Source organism: Diceros bicornis, chromosome 5 (assembly GCF_020826845.1).
Source record: "Diceros bicornis minor isolate mBicDic1 chromosome 5, mDicBic1.mat.cur, whole genome shotgun sequence".
NCBI classification, from domain to species: domain Eukaryota; kingdom Metazoa; phylum Chordata; class Mammalia; order Perissodactyla; family Rhinocerotidae; genus Diceros; species Diceros bicornis.
Window position 1 is genome coordinate 91,805,904 of NC_080744.1, and position 15,187 is coordinate 91,821,090.

General features: G+C 46.0%; 1 protein-coding gene across 2 annotated transcripts in view; it reads right to left on the reverse strand.

Moving 5' to 3' along the window:
• NTRK3 (neurotrophic receptor tyrosine kinase 3) overlaps positions 1-15,187 on the reverse strand; it is a 373,138-nt gene that overhangs the window by 49,132 nt on the left and 308,819 nt on the right. For both annotated transcript variants that reach the window (XM_058542401.1, XM_058542404.1), the window contains exons 14-15: positions 11,230-11,402; positions 7,915-8,158 (exon numbers count right to left, since the gene is read on the reverse strand). In XM_058542401.1, the coding sequence (XP_058398384.1) occupies positions 7,915-8,158; positions 11,230-11,402 (417 nt within the window). The remainder of the gene's footprint in view (positions 1-7,914; positions 8,159-11,229; positions 11,403-15,187) is intronic.

The following is a 15,187-nucleotide window of genomic DNA, read 5'->3' on the forward strand; positions in this document are numbered from 1 at the left end:
GCTCTCTCAGAGAAAGTGAATTCCAACCCCGTCTACTTGCTGTCTAAAGATGGTGGCCAATGACTGTAGGGAGGTCTAAAGGATTCCTGTAAGAGTCTGGAGTTATAAGTTGCTCACAAAATAGGGTGCCTGAGCAGTTTCTTATAGCCCACCTACCCTGCTTCCAGGACACAGGGAATTGTAGAGCCCTGGGGCCTCCTGAAAGTGAATCGAGGGTTGCCCTGGGGCATAGGAGACCAAAAAGAAGACTATATGATAGGACAGTGGATGCCCTCACCCCTACTTGAACCACAGAAGTCCCACTGCCCCTAAATAACAACTTGGCTAAGTTCAGAGTGGTATCCTGGAGTGGATCCTGGGACAGAAAAAAGGATATTAGTGGAAAAACTGATAAAATCCAAAGTCTGTATTTGGTTAACAATTTGTACCAACGTTAATTTTTCAGTTTTGACAAATGTACCAGGGTCAGCAGTAGGGAAAACTGGGTGAAAGGTATATGGGAACTCTCTATACTATGTTTGCAACTTTTCTGTAAATCTAAAATTACTCCAAAAAAAATGTATTTATAAAAAATAAGAAATGGGAAAATCATATTTCTCTGGAATGGAATACTAACCTTCCCCCATTGTTCTCCTCCAGATAAACAGGAACATGGGTAACACATTATTAGAACATTCCAAAAACAGCAAGAGAACAATCAGGCCCAGTAACTGGGCTCTGGACATTGGACAGCCTGCATGAGATCCTCATCTTCTGATAGTCAGTGTAACTTTTCCTTCCCTCGTGCCTGGATCTACTCAGGAAAACCTAATGTCTGAACCATAGGGACAAGTCTGCTAAGTCCTTGCCAAATGGGATCAGCATCCTGCAAAGAGCAGTCGGTCCAGCAGCTGATCCTCTCCCAGGCAGTTAAGCAAGGGGTCAGGTCTCCCTACTATTGCCCTCGGAGAAAGGAATTAAGATTCTGAGGGTGGCTGGCAACCACTTGCCCAGGTGGGGATGAAAGGAGCTGTGAGAGACCCGCCCTCTTTGCACTGTTCCAGGTTTCCAGGAGGGCAGCTCTCCAGTCCGAATCCCCTTTCCAGCCCAGAGCTCCTTTCAAGAAACAACTTCTCTGATTGGTGGGAGATGGGCATGCAGACCCACTCCTTCCTCATTCTGATGGGCATCTGCCTGCCTAAAGAGAGCAGAAATGAGCAGCAAAAATTCCCCCTCTCCCCCACAGGGCAAAGCCTGCAATATTCCCAGGCTGCCAAAATTGGGCTAGAAAACCTTGGAATTCAGTATGAGAGACGGCTGATTGTTGCCACACAGCAAGGCACAGTCTGCAATGGTTCTATGAGTATTCAAATGCACATTATAATCTCCAGCTGCCTGCCTTCTCTATCTCAATGGACTCAGAACTCAGAATTTGGGCAGGGAAGAGGGGTGCCAGTTGAGGGATGGGTCTCCCAAACACCCCAACAAAAAGCAAGGGGCATTGATGGCATCTTGTGATCCTGAAAGTCAGTTGGCTTAAATTGCCTTCACTAGCCTTTATTTATTTATTTTTTTTAACAGAAGGGTATTCAAGGTTTGCTCTTTTTTGTGTGTGTGTGAGGAAGATCAGGCCTGAGCTAACATCCATGCTAATCCTCTTCTTTTGCTGAGGAAAACAGGCTCTGAGCTAACATCTATTGCCAATCCTCCTTTTTTTTTTTTTCCCCCAAAGCCCCAGTAGGTAGTTGTATGTCATAGCTGCACATCCTTCTAGTTGCTGTATGTGGGACGCGGCCTCAGCATGGCCGGAGAAGCGGTGTGTCGGTGTGCACCCGGGATCTGAACCCGGGCCGCCAGTAGCGGAGTGCGCGCACTCAACCGCTACACCACCGGGCTGGCCCGCCTTCACTAGCTTTTAAAGATAAAAGTAAATAATGAGCTATTTCATGGACCACTGGCTCTCCTCAACACACTGCCAGTCATTTGGCTTCCACCTAAGGGCCTCTCCCCACTGAGGCCAAGGACCAATTAATTAGTCAACAAGACGTTGAGGAGCCCTGGGCTTTCAGCTTAGGTGACTCAATAATCAGTCAACATTCTTGCTGGTTGTAAAATTGAAAGGCACGTTAGAGACCATATGATCAAGTCTCAGCCCCACTCTAACTTCAGGTCCTGATTTAACCAATCAGGGGGCTTCCCTCCCCAGCCCTCAGTTTCTGGATCTCTGTCTTATTCTCTAGGGACTGACATGGTAGGAAACTCATTTCCAGTACGTCAATGGGCCCTAGACATCTTTGGGATTCTCTTGAAAGCTCTGAGCCCTCAAAAACCAAAACCACAATAAAACACCCCACATGCAACATTGTTCATACAATTTCAGGAAGTCTTAGAGTTCCCAAAGCCCTTCCTGGGACCCTCTACAGGCTGAGAGCCTGGGCTTTTAGTCAAGGACCTAACCCTTCTCTCAACGGCACTGGGTGGCTTCAGCCAGAATGTGGAGTATATTCTGGATTCCCCCTTAACCACCATGGATTTGGAATAGAAGCTACTCCAGTTACATTTCTTCCCTGTTTTTCTCCTGGATGTATTTTCTTTTCTATTAACTTAGACCTCCTTTGATTTTGAATATATCGCCTTTCCCCACCCATTCCACAGGGTGTGTTTTCTTGTGAGTATGCCTTTTCTGCTTTCCAGGGGGATGAACCAAAGCACCAAGATGGCAGGTGAGGCCAAGCTCTCCCATTGCTTACAAATGTCATGTGACGCCCGGAATTTGCAAGCAGAAGACAAAACGGGGCCTCTCAGGATCTCCATGTTTTCTATGAGAGTAGCAATAGGAAGTACGAACACTTTGTCCTAACTTTCCTGATAAATCATCAGATGTGGGATATATGCTATTGGAATGGAATGTTGGAAGAGGAAGGAGTCTTTCTTCACCCATACTGTGGCAGAGGTTGCCAGGTGCTCATAACAATCCACATTCTTCTCTTCTACTTGGGGATACAGTTAGACTTCATTTCTCAGCCTCCCTTACAAATAGTGAGGTCTTGTGGCTAGTTCTTGCCATGAGGAGAAGTGACAGGCCCCACTTCCAGGTCAGGTCCATTAACCACGTGCATTCCTTCATGCCTGTTTCCCCTTCTGACTGGCTGGAATGGGGATGGACGCCTAGGGTGACCAAGGACACCACACAAGGAAGAGAATAGAGCTCCATCAGCCTGAATGACCATGTGGAGGAGGGCTACTCCTCCTCCAAGTTCACCTGCTCACACTGTTATATGACCTAGAAATAGGCTTCTATTTCTGTTGGAACCATTATATATTTTTGCATCTACATGTTATAGCAGTTTGCCTACCTTCACTAATACCCTTAGGTAAGCCTTGTTCAGAATGTCCATTTTGGAATTGGGGAAGACATTTATACTTTAGCTCCACTAATAGTGATAGTAATTAATATTTATTAAGCATTTATTATCTTAAGAGCTTTATATTTATTCACTCAATTCTTATAGCAAATACCTGTGAGGGGGGCTATTAGTCCCATTTTACAGTTGGGAGATACAGAAAGATTAAATAACTTGCCCAAGGTCATATAGCCAGGAATTATAGAAGCTGAGATTCAAACCCAGGCAGTATGGGTCCAAGAGCCTGTACTTTTTATTACTGTCATGGGGGCACCATGACATCCATAAAATCAAATATTCTACCAGCCAGATCAGCTTGTTCTACATTATTCTCACAGCCTAAGGGTTACTGTTGTCATCCTTTCCAAGGGTTTCAAAGAACCCTGACCCGGAATCTCCAGCTTAGAACCCAGGGCTTTGCCATCAGCTGCCAGACCTGCCTATGTCCCCATATGTGTGCCTGCCTGGACTTTGGCATACTTTCCGTCCTCATCTCCTAGACACTTGACTCCATCACCTACCAAGACCCCACTCTGACTTTAAGTGAGTCACCCCTGACTCAGACCACCAATCGCTGCCTCCTCTAGATATTGACTCCAGATGCTGCTTCTACCTGCTTAGACAACAGATTCCCCACATCATCTCCAGAGACTCACCCCACCTAGGTGGGCATCCGTTTGCCTGTACAGGCTCCTCTTGATCTGGCCTAATCCACTTTTGGACGAACTCCAAATTCCCACTCTGACTTCATTCATTCATTCATTCACATTTTTATTGAGTGTCTATCAAGTCCTAGGCACTGTGCTAGGCACAAAGGACAGTAGGATGAAAAGGAAGGCACACTTCCGGGCCTTTGGATCAGTAGGATGAGAGCAGCAGCCCCCTCTGATCCCATTCTTCCTGGATCTCAGCCTATCGCCTCCCCTCCAAATCAAAACATCTGAAACTACTTCTATTCTGTTCTCCTCTTCAGGACTCTTGAAATTTTTTAAAATTCTAGATTTGACCTCTCATCTCTGAGTATTGTCTGACGTTCCGAGAAAGATATAATGGTACCTGAACCCTGCCCTTGTCAAAGCCAGTTTAAAGGCAATCTCAGAAGCATTGAAGCCACAGGAAGAAAAGCTCCCTGTCATTTGACATAGTCTTAAGAAGGGAGAACAGATCGCTCTGGCACTGTGGTGCAGTGATGCTTGTTTTCTCTCTCTAAATATGTAATAGGAAATTAGGCAGTTCACCTCTGTAAATCGTTCACATACCACTCATGCATGAGCCAGATGGTGCCTCTTTAAGAAATTAAAAATGAAAAAGAAAGAAATAAGGAGGAGTTTATCTCTTCCTCTTCCCCTGTCCTCATCTACACACTCGAATCTGCACCGGGCAGGTGAGCACAGACACACACAACACACATACAGAGACCCGAATTATCTGCATATAGCTGTATTAGGCACCAGAAACCAGCAAACTCCTAGGCCCAAGAGATTTCAGTAACCTACAGTAGCGGAGAGGTGCTAACCTGTCCTGGGTGTCAGCTTGCAGAGAGAATCCTTCAGTGTTCTTGTTACCTAATAAATCCCTGCATTCCCCCGGAGCCTCAGCCAGTGCACCAAACAAAACAATCTTTCATAAATCACCCAAACATGGGCTTAGCTCTAAGATTCATGAACAGCAGCAGATAAACACTGACCAGAAGAACAGGCAAGGACCGAAGACCCAGTATTTCTACCTAAGTTGAAAACTTGGGAAGGAAATGTTCCAGAGGTGGTCAACTTAAAGACCCTACTCTTTTGGGGCAGCTGCATGATCCCAGCTCATTTTCCAGTGGTCAGGAGATTCCTCTCTCTGACCCAAGAACTGCATCTGGAAATAAGATTATCCCTGGAGTTCTCCTGCCTTGGTGTGAAGAGGAGTAAGGAAGATAATTACAAGTAATAGTTTATCCAGTAGGTAGTGTATTCCAGGCTCTTTACACAAATTAACTTGTTTAACATCAAAATAACTCTGTTGAGAGACTACGTTTGTCCTTATTTTAAAAATGGGACAATTAAATAGAGGTTGGAGAAAGTTCATTGAGGTCTCATAGCTGCTAACGGTGGTGTTAGGATATGAACACAGGTAATATTAGGCCCAAATACCGGACTCCCTTGTCACTCTGATATCTTCCAATATGGATAACAAGACTTCGAGGTTCATTACTGATGTGACTTCAGGCAAATCTATTTCTGCCTTTTGTTTTACAGAAGGTGAGGGAGGGGGAGCTGTGTATACATTAGGACATTGTGAGCAACTGAACATGAAGACATGATACAAGCTGCTCTTTAAATATAGAGAGTGTACTGTCTACCCACCATCAGTGGAATATGCAGTTTTCCAATGGTGCACTGTGTTTTTACTGCAATAGCTATCATATTTCACACATCCTTACGGACCAAAGACATACATTTTCAAGCCAGCTAGCCTCAGCTTAAACCTGGCTTAGAGCTCATGAAAAAGGAACTGTGGATACCTAGAGTATGGACATTTTCTCACCTCACTCTCCCTTCCTTAAATTCCAATCTGCCCTGGAGTCCATAGAAATGAGACGAATTTACTCCTTGCAGCTCTCCCAGGATTAAGGAGCAACAGTTTACAGTTGCAAAGCAGTATCATTTGGAACTGTGATCTTTCTTTTTCTCTTTTAAATTAGCATCAAGAAATAATAAATGCACTCCTTGAAGCAAGTTTGAAAGCTGAGTTTGCACACATTCTGGTCAGAAATTGTTTCCCAAGACCCTGGTGAAGCCAGTAGAGACCAGATTGGCATAATCAAACATCTGCCTCACAGAAAAAACAATGATCCATCCCTTGCTTTCATCAACCCAACATAAATCCGAGCTCAGCTAGACGGCCCAGCAATCCCCATTACACAGAGTGCAAAGGCAAATTAAATGGTGCCAGCTCCAGCTAGACTCACGAAACCTATGACCCATGGGCCCTTAGTAACCACACCAATGCCTCTCTTGGAAATGACTGAAGAAATTGGCCTAGATGCTAAAGAAAAACTCCGCTTTGATATTTCCTGGCAGGTCTGCCCTGGCCATCAGTCTGTGTCTACATCGTGCTCCATTTTCCATATCTGGGGATGTTGGACAGGGCAGGTGGCTCAAGAAACTGCCTAGTTTGCTGCAGACATTCTACTTTCCCCACTGTGTGGTCTACTTTACTTCATATTATTCTCTCATGATGGTATATCATCTGCCATCCTTTGGTTGTACCATGAGCACATCACTTTCTAGCCACAAAAGGCATTTCTCAAACATTCCATTTTTCTCCAGGCCATGGCTGAAATGAAGTGTCTTGAGTGACCAGTTTTAATATCTAGGCAATCTCATTCAGGCAAAGCCAGCAGGAGCATCCAGATAGAACTGATCTGCAGATGCCAACCCCAAACTCCCAGCCTCTTGGTATATCATGCTCAGGCCAAAAGAACAATCATATCTGGGCTCTTTGATCGTCCATTTCCTACAAAGAAGATGAGACAAATGGCTACCACGTCTTTTGACCTCTAAAACATTATCCCGCCCTCTCTTTGAACCACCTGTCCAAACTCCTCACCCACTCAATGTTCCCAAAGTAAATCTCCGATTTTCTTGAGGCGTCTGCCTCCTAATCATCTTGCAGAAGTTATCCCATTTCTATATCTCAGGTTGCACCCATATTTCCCCTTTTTGAGATAAATGACACTCATGCCTACTCGTCCTTTCCCTGGCAATAATAACACTGTCAGAAACCACTTAATGATCCACGGGAAGGGTATCCCCAAAGACTAAGGGAAAAAATAATTCTGGGAGCAAAATAAGACATCTGTTAATGTAGATAGACAACTGTATTGAAGTAAAATTGAACGTGATGTCTCCTCTCATAATCAGAAAGCTTTTTCTAAGGCCAACCTGCACCTCACTCCAAAGTTGGCAATGATGACATGTTTTCTTGCCTCATTTTTCCTAAGCCATTTGGATAATTCTGCTTAGCAATACATGAATTATTTTTGCTACTTTACTTTGGGTTCTGGCTTCTCATCAAGATCTACCTTAGAAGACAAGATAAGCCTACATGACATGGTCACCAGATAATTTCAGAGAATAAAGTGTGTTATGGGTGAGGCTGGATTGGGGACTGAGTTGGAAGATATTAAAATGTAGCACCAAGTTGAGCTTGTCTGTGTGTGTATTTGGGTGTACACACATATATATGAGTCTGTTTGCATGAAGAATGAGTATTGAGGCAAGTAGGAACACAATGCATATGTCATCGTAATGTAAGGATACAGTCAAGTTAAATGTCCAAGAGGAAGCGTGAAGTGAGCTATTGAGAGAATAATAAACAGGAATGTCGGATGCAGGAGTGCCCAAAGGGTGACCATCAAGTGTACTTCTGGGCGTGGGTGTGTATGTGTGTGCTCCGGAGAGACAGGGTTAATGGACAATGACAAAGACATGTGAGCAAGGTGCTAGTCTGCCGCTGAGTCCTGCAGCTGGAGCAGCCACCTTACCCTGTAGTAATCGGTGCTGTAGACATCTCTGGACATGCCGAAGTCTCCGATCTTCACCAGCAGATTGGCTCCAACCAGGCAGTTCCTGGTGGCCAGGTCCCGGTGCACAAAGTGCTGGGAGGCCAGGTACACCATGCCCGAGGCAATCTGACTGGCGATGTGGAGCATCTGGGAGAGCCCCAGCTCGCCTTTCGTCTGGCGTGGCTGCCCGTCCACGAGGATCATAGCATCTGGCCCATGGGCCCTGTGAGGGGTGGGGGAGCAGGAAGGGGACAGAGAGAATTCAGGAGATCAAGGAGAACAGCCTGCTTGACTCCCTATTCTCTGGGATGCACCACAGAAATGAGCAAAATTTCCCTTCTTGGCCTACCTATGGCCTATTTCTATCTATCCAAAATTATATTATGTGAGTGTGGATATGGGTAAAAGGCTACAACCAGATTCCCAACTAAGACGACGCAGATGTGCTCTGACGGATCAGAGAATAAATCTACTCTTTTAAATATTTTACTGCTCTCTGGGGGTTTCCCAGGGTCTAGATGTCTAGTGTAGAATGACTAATAAAACAACAACTAACCTGACAGAGCCCTTACAATGTTCCAAGCACTGCTCTAAGGATCTTAAATATATTAATTCACTTAATCCTCCCACCCCAATTTTGAGATAAAGAAACTGAGGCACAAATTATCAGATCACTTGGCCAAGGTCCCAGAAGTCCCAGAGTGGTCGTATGGGTAATCAGGAGGCAGACTGAAACCAGATGAGTGGTTCTAAGGAGAGCTTTAAACTTTAAGGAGCATCAGGAGGGCCTGCTAAACAGATTCCAGGGCCCCGCCCTTTGAGATTCTGATTGGCTAGACGGAGCTTGATTATTTGCATTTCCGACAAGCTCCCAGTGTGATGCTGCTGGTTGGCAGACCACACTTTGGGTAGCAAGACTTGAGTCCACACTCCTAACCTCTCCACCACACTGCCTAGGACTGGGTAACTTCTGTTGGTGGCAGGGCAGGATGGAAAGACCCTGTAACCCTGAAGCAGAAGCCTGGGGAGCCCCATCACCCGCTCCATCCCAAATCAAAGCCCAGATTTATCCTAACACCTTGCCCTGTCATATCGATCACTTTTAGTGTTCACTCTTTTCTCCAGAAAGCCCAATGAGCCGTAACCACACCCAGGGCCCTTATTTATGAAGTTGTGGGCCAAGGAGCCCTGGTGTACAGCAAGGCCTCGGCCTGTTTTACTGCTTCTCCAATTTCTACTGAAAGGCACCGTTAAATATGAATACGGTCATTTTATTATCTCCTGTGGTCTCTGCCTACCTCACCCCTCTGAAGGAGGACTATTGCATCAGCTCTCAAAGAAGGGGATCAGCAGGCAAGCCCACACTCCTGTCTACCGGGAGAGGATGCTGCAGTCTGCCCTCAAAAACCACCAGCTGGGAGATGTGAGAGCAGGAAGGGCCTTCAACTCTCTTTTTCTTCCTCCTCCCTTATATTGGGCATGACAGTGGTACAGAGAGGCACCCAGGAGCTCTCTTTAGACCGGCTGGTGGCACTTGAGGTGAAGGCACTGCTGAATCCATGGAGAGGACATAGTGGAAAATGGAGCATGTCCCTCTAACCCCAGGGGAACGGAAGCACGGGGAGAGAAAGATCTTGAATATTGAGAAAGGGTGTCACCTGTGTTAGAAACTACCATGGTTCACAGTTCTGATAAAATAATAATTGTAATAATTTTAATAGTAGCTATCATTGAACACCTAGCTACACGGAAAACTCATCTAGGTATTATACAAATATGGTCATTTAATGCTCATAACAACAAACATGTGAAACAGTTATTAACAGTCTTGTTTTCTAAGAGAGAATTAAGGTTTAAAACTTGCTCCAGGTTACATCACTAAGACATAACAAATTCAGGATGTGAACCCAAGTCTGTCTTATGATAAGGACAGAGTTCTCCAGGAAAGGAATAAATTTCATTGTGAAATCACATTTAGGAGGTTTAGAACATTCTACAGATATTTTCAATTCCTTTAGGGCCATTTTTGGAAATCCAGCTCATAAGAAGAGTCCATTATCTGCTACCAACTATTTCCATTTCTCCCTCAAAACCACAGCAACCTATTGAATGTCCAACTTCAAGGAGATGCTCATCAATTTTTGGTGAGTGTGCTGGAGTGTTCCATGATCTGCATCTGAACTCTGAAAATCTCACAGAATTCAATGAGATTCAAAAGGTGGCAAAGACCACACACTAGGTTTTGAGGGCCTGATTGTTCAACCTGCTTCCTGGGACCCTGAATTCCACAGACCTTCACACATGGCTCCCCCTCCACTTCTGGGTACCCCTTAAAGGTGGCTGATATGGGAGGCAGAGAAGTGCTAATTCTGCTCTAGTGGTGAGATGCTATCTTCTCTGGGGAAAGTAGACCCCCCCCCCGAAACTCCATCCAGAACTTTAGGCTGGGGTTCCGGTCTCTTACCAGTTCCATCAAGAGCATCTCAAAATCCAGATGATCTTGCTCCGGGTTTGGGGACGCTCTTCTTACAATAAATCCCATCTTTCTAAAGCAGTGCTATCCAACAGAACTTTCTATTGATGGAAACATTGTATACTGCACTGCCCAATATGGTAGCCACTAGCCACATGTGTCTATTGGGTACTTGAAATGCGGCTAGTGTGACCAAGGAACCGAATTTTACAATTTTATTTAAAGTTATGTAAACTTAAGTTCAAATTTCATATGTGGCCACCGTACTGGACAGCATATTTCTAAATTTATCCAAGGAAAATATGTTCTTTTTTTCAACCATCTCTTTCTCTTGATGAATTTGTAAACTTATGCCTTCTTATTCATCATCACAAAGTCTCTAGCAAGAAGGTTTCCAGGAGGGGTATAAGGTATTGCAATGCTGAGAAACATAAGAGACAAAGCGCGAAAGCTATTCGCACGATCAGGGGAAAGGATGGCCCTAGAATCCAGGAATTGGAAGTTATACGCTGGCAGACCTTCTGGGCTCCCTCCTTGGACACATTCTAGACTCTGCTTTTTTTTTCAGTCCACTTGGGATCAGGAAGGAGAATACAGATTACTTGTCATAGCATCCTCAACTTTTTCCCGCTAGAAATCAGGGACAAAGGCCTGAATCGAGCTGCTCAGGAGATGATGTAGAAGAATGAAAGGTTTCTTCTCATTTCTCATCCCCAGACTTGTGTTCAGAGAGGCAATATGACTTCTGGCTCCAGAGAGAACCCCGGGGTCTGGTGGGGCTGGGTTGGGGAGGAAGGGGGTGGACAGCTATCCTTGCTTACCTGAGGAACTTGTTCAGGTCTCCATGCTTCATGTACTCAAAGACCATGATGAGGGGGTCCCCATCACCACACACCCCATAGAACTTGACAATGTGCTCGTGCTGCAGGTTGGTGAGCAGCTCGGCCTCCCTCTGGAAGTCCTTCCGGGCAGCCAAGGTGGGATCCTTCAGGGCCTGGAAACAACACAGGACCTGGTTTTTAGCAATCAGAGGGCAGGGGTCTATCTGTTCCCCTCCCGGGAAGAAACCTGGTGCCCATAATAACAACACTGCTGGTTCCCAACAACTAAGATTTTAATTAGGGTTTAAAGCCCATGAGGCTAAGTCACAACAGCCAGGCCTGCCTCCTTCGTCCTTTGGCATTTTCATCCCTGTAGAAACAGAAATCAACTTTCTGACACCCACGACCCATCCACCAGCCAGTTATTTCAAACTATGTTCACCTCAGAGCCCTAGGCTTCCTCAGAGATTACTGGGAATGGCAGAGGCAAGGGGCTGCGAGGTGGAAGGCATCACAAAGGCCCCTTGTCCTAAGGTTTCCTTGAAGAAATGGTCCCACAGCTAAAATAAACAGTGGGAAAACCACTGCCCCTGTTGCTTTCACTTTGTAAATTAGCCTGTGCCTGCAGCCTACAGAAATCAGGCAGACAACCTAATCAAGTCTCCTTGCCTTTTTTAGTCCTTGATTTTAGATTGTGAAGGAGTGGATATTTGCAGAGAAATGTGAAGGCTTGGCTTCTAGAAGGCTCTGGTGTCCTCCTAGTAGGGGGTGAAGGGAGCATCGGGGGTAAATGGGACTGCAGCTGTGGGAATGGCAGTTAATGGGCAGAAGCCTGAGGATCCACCCAGGACCAGGACCGGATAAAGTGCCACAAAGTCTCAGGTTAGGATGGGAGGATGGGCATCTGTTGGCCACTGAAATGTTACAACTCAGCTCCAGTGGGAGTGGGAGACCCCCATGTGAGGGGGAAGCACCAGACCAGGCCACTTGCCCCCGGGCCCAGAAAGAGAAATGGAAGAACGCTGGTCAGGAGGGGTGTCAGCTGCGCATGTGGATTTTCCAGCACCAGAAGGGGGGAGACCAAAGTGGAAGACTTTGAGCACACCTGAGGGACTTTGGACAGGGCACTGCCATGGGGACGGGTCCCTTTCTGCAGGAGGAGGAGCCTGGGCAGGTGTGCTCACACACTTCGCCAGCCTTCCCACCTTCCCCACGAGGTCAGAAGGCAGGGGCCAAACATCCAGTTGCCTCAACTGACACCATTTAGTAACCTCAATAGACGCAACACAAGTCAACGAGGGAGTGAGTGTGAAATTTGCACACCATTTTCAAGTTAGTAAAAATCCAGACAGACAGGAGATTGTCTTGCATTCTCTCTGCCAGGCATTTGGCCTCTGTGGGTTATTGAGGCAGATGGACCTCCCTTGCAGTTCATTCTGCTGTTGTAAAGGCCTCCCTAGCCAGAGAATTTTTTCTTGCCACCACATCCCCCATTAGCTGAAATCCACAGGGCTGCCTTGGCTTAGAGCACTGCAGGAACGTGAACATGCAAAAATTGTATTGGGGGCGCCCATCAAACATTTATCAGTCATTAGCAGACATTAGAGTTGACAGGTTCTTAGCATTGAATGGGCCCCAGACACCATCTGCTTCCACCTGCTTATTTCCGGAGTTGGAGAAACTGAGGCCCAGCCCTGCCCAGGGATCAGCACACATTCACACATCTTAAACGACAGAAGTTATCATTAAACTGGACCTCAGAAACCTCCTGGTTTCAGGCTTCACAGTGCCCCCAAGTTCAACGGCAATGCCTCTAGGGCCATCAGGAGGGCCATGGTCTCTCAGCCAGAGATCAAGACCCACTCCAACTTTAACAAGCACCACCTTTCGTTCCTTTCAAAATTTGGAGGTTTCACCAAAAAAGCGTTTGATTAAATGATTCTATTGCTAACAAAAATGTTGGAAGTTATCTAATGATAACTGAGATCTAGAATGGGGGAGTGACTTGCCAAAGATCATGCAAGAAGTAATAGCTTGAGTCTGGAGCCCAGGATACTTTCCTGTCCAGCACATCTACTTGAATGAATCTATCCAATGAATTGGTCACTAGGCAAAGTGGTGCCTTGCCCAAGGCAATGGTGGGCACAGAAGTTAAAGATGTGAAAGGGCAGAGGAGAGGGTGGGACAGGCGAGGACTGTGGGCTGCCAGCACAGCAGCTGGGCCCAGCGAAGATGCCAGGCTTGCAGAGCAGGCCAAGGCCACAAGGAAAGTGAGAGATCCACTGGACCATTGCTGATTTTTACCAGCTCTGTTCTTAAGTGCTTTCAACTTCAGCTCTGGCTGCCTTATCAGGGAAGCTACCCAATAATAAAGAAATAGGCTGCCGTGTTTCCACCTACCAGAATCAAGACATTTGCAAAATCTTCTTCTTATGGGTGGAAGAAGGCAGGGAGTCATGATGAGAGGGAGCTTCTCCCGGTGACCCAGCTCCCAGCTGCAGCCCTGAGCTGCATGGGCTGGGCTGTGGGTATAGGATGACTGTCAGTGATTTATTTATTTTCATGAAGAATAAGAAGGAAAAAAAAAAGGAACCCCGCATGGGTGGGATGGGAGAACACAAAGATTTATGTGAACACTGGATTTATGAGAGGGAAAAGTAGATCAAATTTGGGGCCAGCCAAATGGCCTCTCTCCATCTCTGTAAATCATTCTCTTGCACGGTCCAAAACAATGGCAGCCATTGGATATTTCCGTTCTCAGCTCTCAAGCAGTGCCAGCCAGCATCCCCAAGGTTGGCACCCTACACTGCGAGGCAGATATGAGTTCCCCATTTGGGAGATGGGGCACAAAGCCATTGCTGTCTCTTTTAGTTTTCCCATACCCCTTCTCTCCTCACCTTCACAATAGGTTTTCCAGCTCCTGGGTCAAACCTGAAGTTCCTACGTAATTGGCAAAGGATCGGGTGCAGCAACTGGGGTTCAGAGCTGCAAGTGGCCCCAATCTCCAGGGATTGATGCAATTGGAAAAGAGATGATAGAAAGAGAATAACAAGGAAAATCAGCTCAGAGACTCTCTTGCCCCTCTCTGTGGAGTCCACAGCCAACACCTTCTTTGGATCCGGGAAATTTCAAAATGTGGCATGGGAGGTGCAGGAAGATGAGTCTTGCCAAGGGGTCTCTGAAGCCCTTCCAGCAGTATCCAGAGAACAGAGAGGAGAGCTGGAATTCTGCCCCCCTTGTCTCTTTCTTTTCCCTCCCACATTTGAAGGCATTGCCCTTTCTGGTCTTCCCCGCTCTATGCATCAGGTCTCATGTCCAGCCCTTGCCCTGCGGAAGGGCTTCAGTGGAGCTGTTTAGTAGGATGGGAGGGAAGTAGTCTAGATGGCAAGAACATTCAAATTTCCCAACAGTTCCCAAATCCGTCAGAGTCATTTAACTTCTTCATGTTGTCCAGCCTGGGAGTTCTGCTGCCTTCCATTTTTGTTTTCTTTTATTTAGGGGAGATATTTGAAGGTATGTTCCATTTTGGATTTCATTAACATACTGAAACCCATTTTATTATATGCACAGGGATACACACACATTCCTAAAGGTTGAAACACACACACACACACACACACCAATCAACCCTTTGAAATGAAGGTATGAAAATCACCTTTCTCTTATTCTCTCAAAATCCACTGTCACTTCACCTTCTTGAGATTCCCAAATGATTTTATCAGAGAAAAAGATGGGTAGTTACCACATACACAGGTGCCTTTCTCTCATCTGTCTCCCTAGCTTAAAACTGGCCATCAGCTTCCCACTGTTTTCAGGATAAAATCCAAACTCCTTCATATAGTCAGGGACTCTAAATATCAGATCTCCCCATCCCTCTCTGCCTCCTATCCTCCAATACACTCCCTTCCCCTCATTCATTACACTTCAGTCTCACTGGTCTTTCTGTCCTTCTTTCCCA